This window comes from Salvelinus alpinus, chromosome 12, assembly GCF_045679555.1.
Source record: "Salvelinus alpinus chromosome 12, SLU_Salpinus.1, whole genome shotgun sequence".
NCBI classification, from domain to species: domain Eukaryota; kingdom Metazoa; phylum Chordata; class Actinopteri; order Salmoniformes; family Salmonidae; genus Salvelinus; species Salvelinus alpinus.
This window is the reverse complement of record NC_092097.1, coordinates 42,212,140-42,225,097: the sequence shown is the minus strand read 5'-3', so window position 1 is coordinate 42,225,097 and position 12,958 is coordinate 42,212,140. Positions and strand designations below refer to the sequence as shown.

Sequence of the window (12,958 nt, the reverse complement as noted above, 5' to 3'; positions counted from 1 at the left end):
CTGGTGAGGTTTGACGGCACGGGCCAGCTGTGGGGCGAGGAACAGGTCTTCCTCCTCTGCGGGGTGGTTGATATTAACTAGGACCCTCCCCTGGGCATCTGGTTGGTTGAGCGAGTCGTTGATGTGCGCGCCGCTGCTCTCCGCCGTGCCCCCCACACCTTCGTCCTCGTCCTCATTGGCCGACTCACTGCTGATCTGCAGGGCATCGTCGTCCCCGGAGCTCAGCTCGATCACGTCTGGGAGGAATTTGATTGATTAGATGTATTTATTATTCGGGTAAACGACACAGTTAAAAACAACAAAATAACACACTTTTTCCACTGTGGTCCTGGAGAGAGGAAAATTGATATTCATAGTTCATGCCATTAAGCGTTCGTAACCTGACAGCTAACCAATTACTGTGTATATATATTCCTGTTGGTGCAACCAAGGAACGTTATAACTTTAAGGTTCTACCTATAAAGTTCTTTGCCCTTGTGGAGATCTGAGAGGATTGGACAGGTCTAAGAAATATGTTAATAGCGCCGCCTTACCTTCTGATAGATAGGCTATGGGGAAGTTACACCATATTGCTTACACCAATCAAATAGTCTCAGATCTCCACAAGTGCATAGGGTCTCGGGGTTCAATTTGTGACACAGGCAGAGAGTTGTGGTTGTTCCCTTTGTTTGAGCAGTCCTCCTACAGTCTTACCGTCTCTGATAGCAGGTCTGACAGCGGGTCTGATAGCCAGTCTGATAATGGGGATAGCTGGTGGCTTGACATCCTCCTGCTTCTCCTCCTCCTCACTGCTGTCACTGCTGTCCAGGCAGATGACGTCCTGCCTGGCTAGGAAAGCAGCCTCTAACGACCCCTGACCTTGACAATCCTCCTCCCCAGGCCTCAACACCGATTCTATTGGAGGAGAGGGGGAAATGCACAGAGAATAATGAGAGAAAGAGAAAGAAAGAGAGAGAAAAAGAGAAAGACACAGACAGGCAGAGCAGGATACGGGTAACACGGAACCCAAACCGGCTGCATGCGTGCGCCATCGTGCATAAATTTATTTTGTCCCCCCACACCAAACGCGATCAGGACACGCAGGTTAAAATATCAAAACAAACTCTGAACCAATGACATTCATTTGGGGACCGGTCGAAAAGCATTAAACATTTATGGCAATTTAGCTTGCACTTGCTAGCTAATTTGTCCTATTTAGCTTCCTTGCTGTTGCTAGCTAATTTCACCTGATATATAAACATTAGGTTGTTATTTTACCTGAAATGCACAAGGTACTCTACTCCGACAATTAATCCACACTAGAGGTCGACCGATTATGATTTCCCAACGCCGATATCGGTATCGGCGTTGGAAAATCATAATCGGTCGACCTCTAGTGTGGATTAATTGTCGGAGTAGATGACCTTGTTATTTTATCTGAAATGCACATTGGAGAACCAAAAAAAGCAGATACCGATTATTCGGCCGATTTAAAAAAAAATGTATTTGTAATAATGACAATTACAACAATACTGAATGAACACTTATTTTAACTTAATATAATACATCAATAAAATCAATGTAGCCTCAAATAAATAATGAAACATGTTCAATTTGGTTTAAATAATGCAAAAACAAAGTGTTGGAGAAGAAAGTAAAAGTGCAATATGTGCCATGTAAGAAAGCTAACGTTTAAGTTCCTTGGTCAGAACATGAGCACATATGAAAGCTGGTGGTTCCTTTTAACATGAGTCTTCAATATTCCCAGGTAAGAAGTTTTAGGTTGTAGTTATTATAGGAATTCTAGGACTATTTCTCTCTATACGATTTGTATTTCATATACCTTTGACTATTGGATGTTCTTATAGGCACTTTAGTATTGCCAGTGTAACAGTATATCTTCCATCCCTCTCCTCGCCGCTACCTGGGCTCGAACCAGGAACAAATCGACAACAGCCACCCTCGAAGCAGCGTTACCCATGCAGAGCAAGGGGAACAACTACTCCAAGTTTCAGAGCGAGTGACGTTTGAAACGCTATTAGAGCGCACCCCGCTAACTAGCTAGCCATTTCACATCGGTTACACCAGCCTAATCTCGGGAGTTGATAGGCTTGAAGTCATAAACAGCGCAATGCTTGAAGTATTGTGAAGAGCTGCTGGCAAAAGCAGTAAAGTGCTGTTTGAATGAATGCTTACGAGCCTGCTGCTGCCTACCATCGCTCAGTCAGACTGCTCTATCAAATCATAGACTTAATTATAACATGATAACACACAGAAATACGAGCCTTAGGTCATTAATATGGTCGAATTCGGAAACTATCATCTCGAAAACAAAACTTTTATTCTTTCAGTGAAATACGGAACCGTTCCGTATTTTATCTAACGGGTGGCATCCATAAGTCTAAATAATCCTGTTACATTGCACAACCTTCAATGTTATGTCATAATTACGTAAAATTCTGGCAAATTAGTTCGCAATGAGCCAGGCGGCCCAAACTGTTGCATATACTCTGACTCTGCTTGCAATGAACGCAAGAGAAGTGACACAATTTCACCTGGTTAATATTGCCTGCTAACCTGGATTTCTTTTAGCTAAATATGCAGGTTTAAAAATATATACTTCTGTGTATTGATTTTAAGAAAGGCATTGATGTTTAAGGTTAGGTACACGTTGGAGCAACGACAGTCCTTTTTCGCGAATGCACACCGCATCGATCATATGCAACGCAGGACACTCTAGATAAACTAGTAATATCATCAACCTTGTGTAGTTATAACTAGTGATTATGATTGATTGATTGTTTTTTATAAGATAAGTTTAATGCTAGCTAGCAATTTACCTTGGCTTCTTACTGCATTTGCGTAACAGGCAGGCTCCTCGTGAGGCAGGTGGTTAGAGCGTTGGACTAGTTAACCGTAAGGTTGCAATATTAAATCCCTGAGCTGACAAGGTAAAAATCTGTCGTTCTGCCCCTGAACAAGACAATTAGCCCACTGTTCCTAGGCCGTCATTGACAATAAGAATGTGTTCTTAACTGACTTGCCTAGTTAAATAAAGGTGTCATTTTTTAAAATTAAATCGGCAAAATCGGCGTCCAAAAATACCGATTTCCGATTGTTATGAAAACTAGAAATCGGCCCCAATTAATCGGCCATTCCGATTAATCGGTCAACCTCTAATCCACACATAAAAACGGTCAACCGAATAGTTTCTAGTCATCTCTCCTCCTTCCAGGCCTTTTCATCATTTAACTTATATGGTGATTGGCATCTAAACATTCATAGTATTACCACGACAACCGGCAACAGTTCGTCTTTCAATCACCCATGTGGTTATAACCAATGAGGAGATGGCACGTGGGTACCTGCTTCTATAAACCAATGAAGAGATGGGAGAGGCAGGACTTGCAGCGCGATCTGCGTCAGAAATAAGAATGACTTCTATTTAAGCCCTTGGCAACGCAGACGCTCATTGGCGCGCGCGAGCAGTGTGGGTGCAATAATTGAATAACATAGATTCCTACATTTATTTTGCAACAAGCACGCGACGTGAGAAGTGTAGTCAGGGTATAAGTGAAAGATCGAAAGAGAAGGGATGAGCACAGTACATCAGAAAGTATAACATTTTTTGGGGGGGTTTTGTCTAAAATGTACTAAAATTATCTATTTGACATAGGCATTGACATTGGTTGTTTCGCAAGAAAACTGACATGTGCACAACTATGGGGCAAAACAGACGGGGTTGGCTTAGATTGTTGACAATATATCGACAATATATCAACTATATTTTGTCTCCAATGTTTACTGAAAACCCAAATACATTTGCACAATGAGCACTTGTCTCAAATATATTGTTACAGTTGTTGGTTAGCTAGCTAGTGAAGTTTTGCCGTATTAGCATAGACGTGATATGAGTCAAAACATGGTATCTAGAACAAGATAAAACTAGCTGAAAAGTGCCACCTACAATTCCCCACATTGCAGCTTCTTGCTAGCTATCTAGACATTCAGAATCACAACCCCACACAGACCTCTGCCCCAACTAAATGTTAATAAAACAGTTTGACAGTGTTTATGAGTGCACCCCATAAAAAAAGAGGCACCAGTAGAAGTGGTGCTACAGTCAGAGGCTCCATGTGTAGCAAGTGAAGTGGGAGATTTCTAATCAATGGTAAATGGAATTTAAATAACCAAATTAAGTTGGCTAAATGAGAAGGCGTAGGCTAAAATGATCAACCAACAAGTAGGCCGTTTCATATGAATAGAGTTGTTGTAGACAAGGACGCCTCAAAATAGCCTCAATTAGCCTTGCTACTTTAGCTAGCTAGTTGGCTACTGTAGCTAGCTAGCTTCTTTACAACGATTTGATGCAGCAAAGACAGGCCACAACAAGTTTGTCTAACTAGCACGATTCGGTTTGGTTACTTTCTCCCTTAGTCCTACACACATTGACTGTCACATTCACTGGCCCACACCCTTCCCCCACTCTTCTGCTGAAACAAGCAGAGCTCTCTCGCAAGAGTGTCTCCATTGAAGCCCCCCCCCCCCCCCTCCAAATGTATTTTCTTTGTCCAGAGGGTGGTTTGGGGTAGAACTCTCACCTGGGGGAGGACAATCTGTGACAGGTGGTGCTGTATAGTCCTTCCTCTGCTGCTCCAGACGCCTCAGCCTCTCTAACTCCTCCTGCTGGGCTGCCTTGGTCACTGCTTCCATCTGGTGCTCCTTTAGCAGCTTCCTGTTCGGAGGAGAGGAGGACGGGTTAGAGGAGAGGAGGACTTGTTAGACGAGAGCACAGAAGACTGGTTAAAGTAGATGAGGACAGTGGACAGGTTAAAGGAGAGGAGGACAGGGGAATGGGTTAAAGGAGAGGAGGACAGGTTAGAGGACAGAAGAACAGGTTAGAGAAGAGGAGGACGGGTTAGAGGAGGAGGAGGATAGGTACGAGGAGGACGGGTCAGAGGAGAGGATGAGGACGGGTCAGAGGAGAGGATGAAGATGGGTCAGAAGGGAGGGGGACGGGTCAGAAGGGAGAGGGACGGGTCAGAAGGGAGGGGGACGGGTCAGAGGAGAGGGGGCCGGGTCAGAGGAGAGGGGGCCGGGTCAGAGGAGAGGGGGCCGGGTCAGAGGAGGATGGGGGGACGGGTCAGAGGAGGACGGGGGGATGGGTCAGAAGAGAGGAGGACTGGGGGGGGGGGGGGGTCGTGTCAGAGGAGGACGGGTCAGAGGAGGACGGGGGGGCGGGTCAGAAGAGAGGATGAGGACGGGTCAGAGGAGAGGGGGACGGGTCAGAGGAGAGGAGGACGGGTCAGAGGAGAGGAGGACGGGTCAGAGGAGAGGAGGACGGTTCAGAGGAAAGGAGCATGGGTAAGAGGAGAGGAGGGGGATAGGTTAGAAGAGAGGGTGCATTATACATTGGCACCACCCTATCAAACAAATACCTGATGTTCTTCCTCATGTGTGCTGGTTTAGAGGTCTTAGCAGGCTTAGGGTCCTTAGACTTGGTGGCCCTCGGTTTCTTATTTTTGCCCGCAGAGGGCTTGTTCTGGCTGGGGCTCTCAGGACCGGACGAAGGGGCCTGGGACTTTGAAGCCTTGGAGGCCCTTGGTTTCTTCTTTTTGCCCGCAGAGGGCTTGTCCTGGCTGGGGCTCTCAGGACCGGACGAAGGGGCCTGGGACTTTGAAGCCTTGGATGCCCTTGGTTTCTTCTTTTTGCCCGCAGGGGGCTTGTCCTGGCTGGGGCTCTCAGGACGGGACGGGGGCTGGGAGCGAGACGCAGGTCTCGAGTTGGGCTGGGAGGAAGGCCTGGAGGCGGGCTTTTTGTCCACAGAGGGCTTGTCCTGACTGGGGCTCTCAGGACGGGATGAGGGCTGGGAGCCATCGCCAGACGGGGGCTGGGAGCGAGACGCAGGTCTCGAGTTGGGCTGGGAGGAAGGCCTGGAGGCGGGCTGAGACGGGGGCCCAGAGGGAGGCTCTTCCGAGGGTGAGGTAGCTGAGGGGGAGTCCCTCCCTCCCTGGGTCTCCATCTCTGTACTGCCATGGCCACTCTCTGGCCGCTCTGTGGAACAGAGGAGCAGAGAATGACATCAATCAGTCAACTAATTATTAAATCAGTGTCTGGGAAACTGGCCAATAGGGTTAGAGAAATAGACAAACCCTTTTGGGAAAGCATTGTTTGTTGGGAATTTTCTCCAATCCCCCTTGGACACTATTGAATGGTGTTGAATGCATTCAGTTGTACAACTGACTAGATATCCCCCTTTCCCTTACCAAAGCATTGGTTGATCAGTTCCTGGGGTACTTTCAATGGAGAATCTCAATTGAACAAAATTCTTAGTCCAGGATCAGGCTTAATGATGTGTCTGGGAAATCGTCCTTAAATCCTAACTATTGTATTCTTTTATGAGCCAAATAATCATTTTCTCTATGGTTCATTCATGGCTGTTACTGTCTGACCCCAGTAAGACATGTTACATACAATGTCTGTGTCCCAAATGGAACTATTCTCTTAATAGTGCACTACTTTTTACAAGAGCCCTATGGGCCCTGCTCAAAGGTACAGCACTAGAAAGAGAATAGGGTGCCATTTGGGACGCATCCAGTGTCTTCATTAGTCTCCCATCCTTCTAGGCAGCCAGGCTGTGAGACTTAGTGGGGCCTTGCCTGGTGTTCCTTACCCCTGGAAGCCTCTCACATTCTTGGCATTGAACACATAGTTTGGAGGCGTTGCTCAGAGCAGATGCAGGCAGCTCCAGGCTGGAAGTTTCATTCCAGCAGCATTCATCAAAACCTGCATTCTCCTGCCTGTGGTTCTGTCTGTTCTAACATGTTGTTGACACTAGTCCGTCTGTAACAATGTGGGACACGGTGCCTCCGAAGACTCTCTCCAAGTGCCTGGCTCACTACCTGACTGTTGTGTGTCCCAAATGGCACTCTATACCCTCTGTAGTGCACTACTTTTGACCAGGTACCATAGGCACAATGTAGGGAATAGGGTGCCATTGGGGACACATACTCTGTGTAATTGATTGGTTGACTACATAAGTTCACATTTTAAATAAAGATATTTTGCGTCAGACTGCTGTACAACCATTTTAAAACAGACTCAGCGATATGACGTTGCCCTGAGCAGCAGGATGAACTGAGAATATTGAGCGCAATGCAAGACGATGCACTCGCACAGAGTATCTGCACATGTGGATGGGTACGGTTCGCTCTGCTGCAACGTGGTAGCTGCAGCACAACAACAGTGGACAAGTGCTGTTTACTTTATGTATCACCTATTCTACCTTTAACAAATATAGTATTTAAAGTGAATTAGAATTACTTCTAGAATGTGGTCTTCTGTTCTGACTGGTATTAATTGTGAGTAGTAAACTAGAGGCAACTTCCACGGATTTGACACATTCCCCCCCGCCACTCACCGACTGCATCATCTTCATCATCCCCATCGTTGTCACCATCATCATCAATCTCCTCCTCTTCCTCTTCCAGATCCTCCTCTTCACTGTTAATGCTAGGGTCCAGGTCACTTCCTGAGATCGATTCTTCAGACATGGCGTCCCGCAGAGCTCAGAGAGCATTACCTACACATCCTCACTTGGGGTACCTGCAATCAAATAGAGTACACATCGCTTTAGCCATTATGTCTAACAACAAAGCAGAGACCCCATTTAAAGGGGTAGTTGACCTAGGCTAATTCAGGGTAAGGAAACAAATATGTAATTTTGGCGAACTCTCTTTAAGCTTGGCAAAATGTGTGGAGTTCATTGTTGTGAAGTGGGCTGTCTTGTTGGGGGTTAGAAAACAGAACGAAAATGTGGAAAAACAACAAAAGCATGATAACATAAATCACATTAGCAAGTAGATCATTATCAATCACATGGTTTCATTTTCACTTTCGTCATCTAAGACAGAGAAGTGCTTGCAATAGAACAATACAGTAAATTATAAACTGTCATCACTTTACTCTGCCCTCTTCCAAAGCTTGCATTCTCAAAGAGTCAGAGAGAAAAGAGTAAAAGGAGCTTGTGTGTGTGTGTGTATTTATGTGTGTGAGCGAGAAACAGAGAGAGTGTGAGCGAGCTGGCCAATTACATAAGAGCTAAGTTACATAACTGGCCATTGCCACTCAGGCTGTGCCTTCCCTTGAACAGGCTAACCCAATAGACACACAGAGCATGGTCTCTCTGCCCCTTTCTCTCACCTCACTCACATACAAAAGCCTACATACAGTCTCAGTGCAGGTCAGACACTGTTCCTTCAGATGAATATGAAACGACTGTTTCAGGTCTGAGTGTCACAGATCCCACCCACACAGGCAAGATAGACATTCTCTCACGCACTTTAAGTCTACTGTTCTCCTATTAATGAAAGATGCAGAGTGTGCTGCAAAGCTAGAAATTAGATATTTTATGTCATGTATCTTATAAATGTGTGGAGCAGCAAACTTGGCAAGGCTCATACTTGGTCATAAGAGTTGACGGGCAAACTACAGCGCCTTCAGAAAGAATTCACACCTCCTGACTTTTTCCACATTTTGTTATGTTACAACCTGAATTTAAAATGATTTACATTTAGATGTTGTGTCACTGGCCTACACACAATACCCCATTACGTCAAAGTGGAATTATGTTTTTCAACATTTTTACAAATGAATTAAAAAGGAAAAGCTGAAATGTCTTGAGTCAATAAGCTAGTGTTTCCAAACTCAGTCCTCGGGAGCCAAAGGGTGCACGTTTTGGTTTTTGCCCCCAGTACTACACAGCTGATTCAAATAATCAACTCATCTTTAAGCTTTAAATATTTCAATATTCTGTGTAGTGCTCGGGAAAAAAACAAAACGTGCACCTCATGGAGTCCCGTGAACAGAGTTTGGGAAACACTGCAATAAGTATTCAAACCCAGCGTCATGACAAGCCTAAATAAGTTCAGCAGTAAAAAGGTGCTTAACAAGTCACATAAGTTGCATGGACTCACTCTGTGTGCAATAATAGTCATTCAAAAATTATGTTAAACACTATCTGATCTCTGTACCCCACACATACAATTATTTGTAAGGTCCCTCAGTCAAGGTCCCTCAGTGACTTTCTAACACAGGTTCAACCACAAAACCAGGGAGGTTATCCAATGCGTCGCAAAGAAGGGCACCAATTGGTAGATGGGTAAAAATAAAATAAAAAGCAGAAATTAATATCCCTTTGAGCATGGTGAGGTCAATTAATTACACTTTGGATAGTGTAGCAATACACCCAGTCAGTACAAAGATACAGGGGTCCTTCCTAACTCACTACAGACCCTGGAAACCGCTCTTGGATTTCACTGAGGCCAATGGTGACTTTATTAAAACAGTTAGAGTTTAATGGCTGTGATAGGAGAAAACTGAGGATTGACCAACAACATTGTAGTTACTCCACAATACTAACCTAAATGACAGAGTGAAAAGAAAGCTTGTACAGAATAAAAATATTTCAAAACACGCATCCTGTTTGCAATAAGGCACTACAATAAAAAAAATGACAAAAAATGTGGCATAGAAATTAACTTTATGTCCTGAATACAAAGCGTTATGTTTGGGGGGCATATCCAACACAACACATCACGGAGTACCACTCCACATATTTTCAAGCCTGGTGGTGGCTGCATCATGTTATGGGTATGCTTGTCATCAGCAAGCACAAGGGAGGTTTTTTCTTTGGATAAAAATAAACGGAATAGAGCTAAGCACAGGCAACACCCTTGAGGAAAACCTTGATCAGTCTGCTTTCCAACAGACAAATTCACCTTTCAGCAGGGCAATAACCTAAAACACAAGGCTAAATATACACTGGAGTTGCTTACCAAAACAACACTGGATGTTCCTGAGTGGCCTAGTTACAGTTGACTTAAATCTGCTTGAAAATTAATGGCAAGACTTGAAAATGGCTGTCTAGCAATGAGCAACAACCAGATTTATGATTTTTTTTTTAAAGAGCAATGTGTAAATGTTGTACAATCCAGGTGTGCAAAGTTGTAATCGCTGCCAAAGGTGATTCTAACATGTATTGACTCAAGGGTGTGAATAGTCATATAAACGGAGATATTTCTGTATTTCATTTTCAATACATTTGCAAACATTCCTAGAAACATGTTTTCACTTTTCCATTACGGGGCATTGTGTGTAGATGGGTAAGATTATATATTTTTTAATCCATTTTGAATTCAGGCTGTAACAACAAAAATTTGAAAAGTCTAGGGGTATGAATACTTTCTGAAGGCACTGTGTCTGTGATGATTACCCATCCAAATGAATCCAATATGCACAAAACCATTTTTTTTACCATTTCCCTCATACTAGTGCTGTCATAAATGTAATTTAAAAGGTGTTACATACACAATACTTGACATGGTTATTTGGTCTGCCACTTATTGAGTTTACATAACCCGTGTAATTGATAGGTTATATTAATGAAATGTGAAGTTAATGACATGTTATGTAATTGATAGGTTATGTTAATCAATTACAATGTTTTTCATATTTGGATCAACTATAAAAGCCTCCATAAAAGGAGGCTTGTATAATGCAGAGATGACACTTTACTTAAATATGTATTTTATTTAAGATATTAGAAACACAATGTTGAAGACCCCTGTCAACTAAAATCAACACTTATAGTTAGTTTGGGATAAATTATTTGCCTTCAGTAAGTTTAAGAAAAATTGCTTTGTGCCTTGTAATTCTGTTACCAAAAACCCACGTCTCAGAAATGTTCTAATTTCTCTCCCTCGTGGAGGATAATTACAGTTCACAGAAGTAACAAGTAAAGGTAGACCTACCAATTAGTTGTAGTGTTTTACAGATTTTTTATTTATTAATTTAACTAGGCAAGTCAGTTAAAAACAAATTCTCATTTTACAACGATGGCCTACCCCAGCCAAACCCTCCACTAACCCGGACGACGCTGGGCCAATTGTGCGCCGCCCTATGGGACTCCCAATCACGGCCGGTTGTGATACAGCACGGGACCGAACCAGGGTCTGTAGTGACGCCTCTAGCACTGAGATGCAGTGCCTTAGACCGCTGCGCCACTCAGGAGCCCTGACATCAAGTTTGTTTAGGAATTATTAAGTGATTAAAACTCTAATCCCCCCCCCCCAAAAAAGTAACGGAATTTCTGCATTGAATTAGCTACAATGGGAAATCATAGTAGTCACAAACCACAGTTTGCCACTGTCCTCCCACTGACATACTGTTATGTTCAGCTCCTACGTTTTTTTCTTCTTCTATTTCTGTCATCTGGTGCTCAAAGCAAGACTGTGAAAACAGTCTGGACAACCCTCCCTCTCACTCACTCTCTCGCCAGTTAATGTCACCTACCCTCTTTCCATTTACTGTAGCATCCTGAAAAGTAGTTGAAATCTGGTAGGTCAGCCCTGGCCAGACCAAATCTAAATCAATCATAGACATCTATGTTTCACAAGTTTGGACAGCACAGTAGAGAAGTTGTATGATTTGTTAAACTTAAAATCAATGGCTTTTGTTTGGCATGCATTTTAAAGTGAAAAATTAGTCAAATCGTAATTCTGTTACCGTGGAATTGCCTATATCTATCTCGCTAGCTGTGTTATTCAGGTTTTCTATGTAGGCTAACAGGGACTGTATTCATAAAGCGACTCAGAGTAGGAGTGCTGATCTAGGACCAGGTTCCCATTGTTCTTAAATTATTATATAAAAGGCTAAACTGATCATAGACCAGCTTTGTGGATAGGGGCCCAGAGCTGATTGAGAGAATAGTAGAGGTGAAAACCTTGTGTAAAAAACAAAATATAGTGTCAAATCTGACAGAGGAAGGAAGCTGCAGCATTGAACACAGTCAGAATCACAGATCGCCGCCTGCCTCTCAAACCCTAACAATCTCAACATTCAGTTACTTTGTGATCGGTATCCATGGTGAACCCAGATAGAGTCAGCCGATACATTGAAAGGTTTTCAATAATACATGCATGTCCAACATAAAATATTTATACATTCCTGCACAGCTGCTTACAAAATATGAACTGTATCGCCATGAGCAGCATGTGAATAATACCTCTCCTCCTGCATATCAAACTATGATCCCAAGGCAATAATTGTGTGTTATTTGAATTTAGATTTAAGAAAACATAACTTCCTCTCCCACACACTACTATTGAGGCATAGTGCAGTGTGTTACATAAACATGCTAAATAAATGCAAAATATTATATCCAACTCTAGCTTCTGTAAGTAGCTATGACGAACAACCATAAATAGGTAGCCGATACCTGGCTTACTTGTTTTCTGATCCCACCCTCCTAACGTTTAATATGTTTTTAGCTAGCGAACATAAACATTATAAAAAATGTAGAATCGACTAATATTAGCAAGCAAACCAGATACTGGGTTTTTGAACGCTAATCTGGGTTGGAACATTGCTAAGAAATAGCTAGTTAGCTAACGTTAGCACTAGCTACCGAGCCCATTCAAAAGACAGTATTATTCTAAGGCTGGGTAAACTAGCTACCGCGATAGCTATAACCATATTACCTACTATCTTTTGTTTTGCTACAATTAGTTAGCTAGCTAAATTTGAACGATTTCTATGAATATGAACAAACAAGTCCTACTAAATACAGCCAGCTAGCAGCTAGTTCGTGCGTGATTGAGCAGCTAGCTTGTTGTTAGCGAGCTAGCATCATGTTAGCATACAAATCGCTGTTTTCAGCCAACGTCTATTGTCCAGGGGATGGCTAATCTAGAAAACCCCTTATGTCACTGAAAAACAAGTTAAATTCGAACCAAAAAGGTGCCAAACTATGTACTTACATTTTGCATTCCCTTAGGAAATAGTGACGATATGTTAATGATTAATATTTTTTTTAATAAACAGTGTAGCTAGCTATTTTTTTATTCCCCCCTCACAGTTTCTTCAAGGGTAACAGTAACAATGTTCCCTGCACGCATGGAAAAACAACACGCCAGAACAT

The 12,958-nt window shown here is 43.1% G+C and overlaps 1 protein-coding gene across 1 annotated transcript in view; it reads right to left on the bottom strand.

Moving 5' to 3' along the window:
• Positions 1-12,925, bottom strand: part of LOC139536157 (helicase ARIP4-like) — a 28,096-nt gene extending 15,171 nt beyond the window's left edge. The window contains exons 1-6 of the mRNA XM_071336396.1: positions 12,798-12,925; positions 7,400-7,584; positions 5,418-6,033; positions 4,581-4,714; positions 694-894; positions 1-236 (exon numbers count right to left, since the gene is read on the bottom strand). Coding sequence (XP_071192497.1) covers positions 1-236; positions 694-894; positions 4,581-4,714; positions 5,418-6,033; positions 7,400-7,532 — 1,320 coding nt within the window. The 5' untranslated portion in view covers positions 7,533-7,584; positions 12,798-12,925. The remainder of the gene's footprint in view (positions 237-693; positions 895-4,580; positions 4,715-5,417; positions 6,034-7,399; positions 7,585-12,797) is intronic.
• Positions 12,926-12,958: the final 33 nt, after the last annotated feature.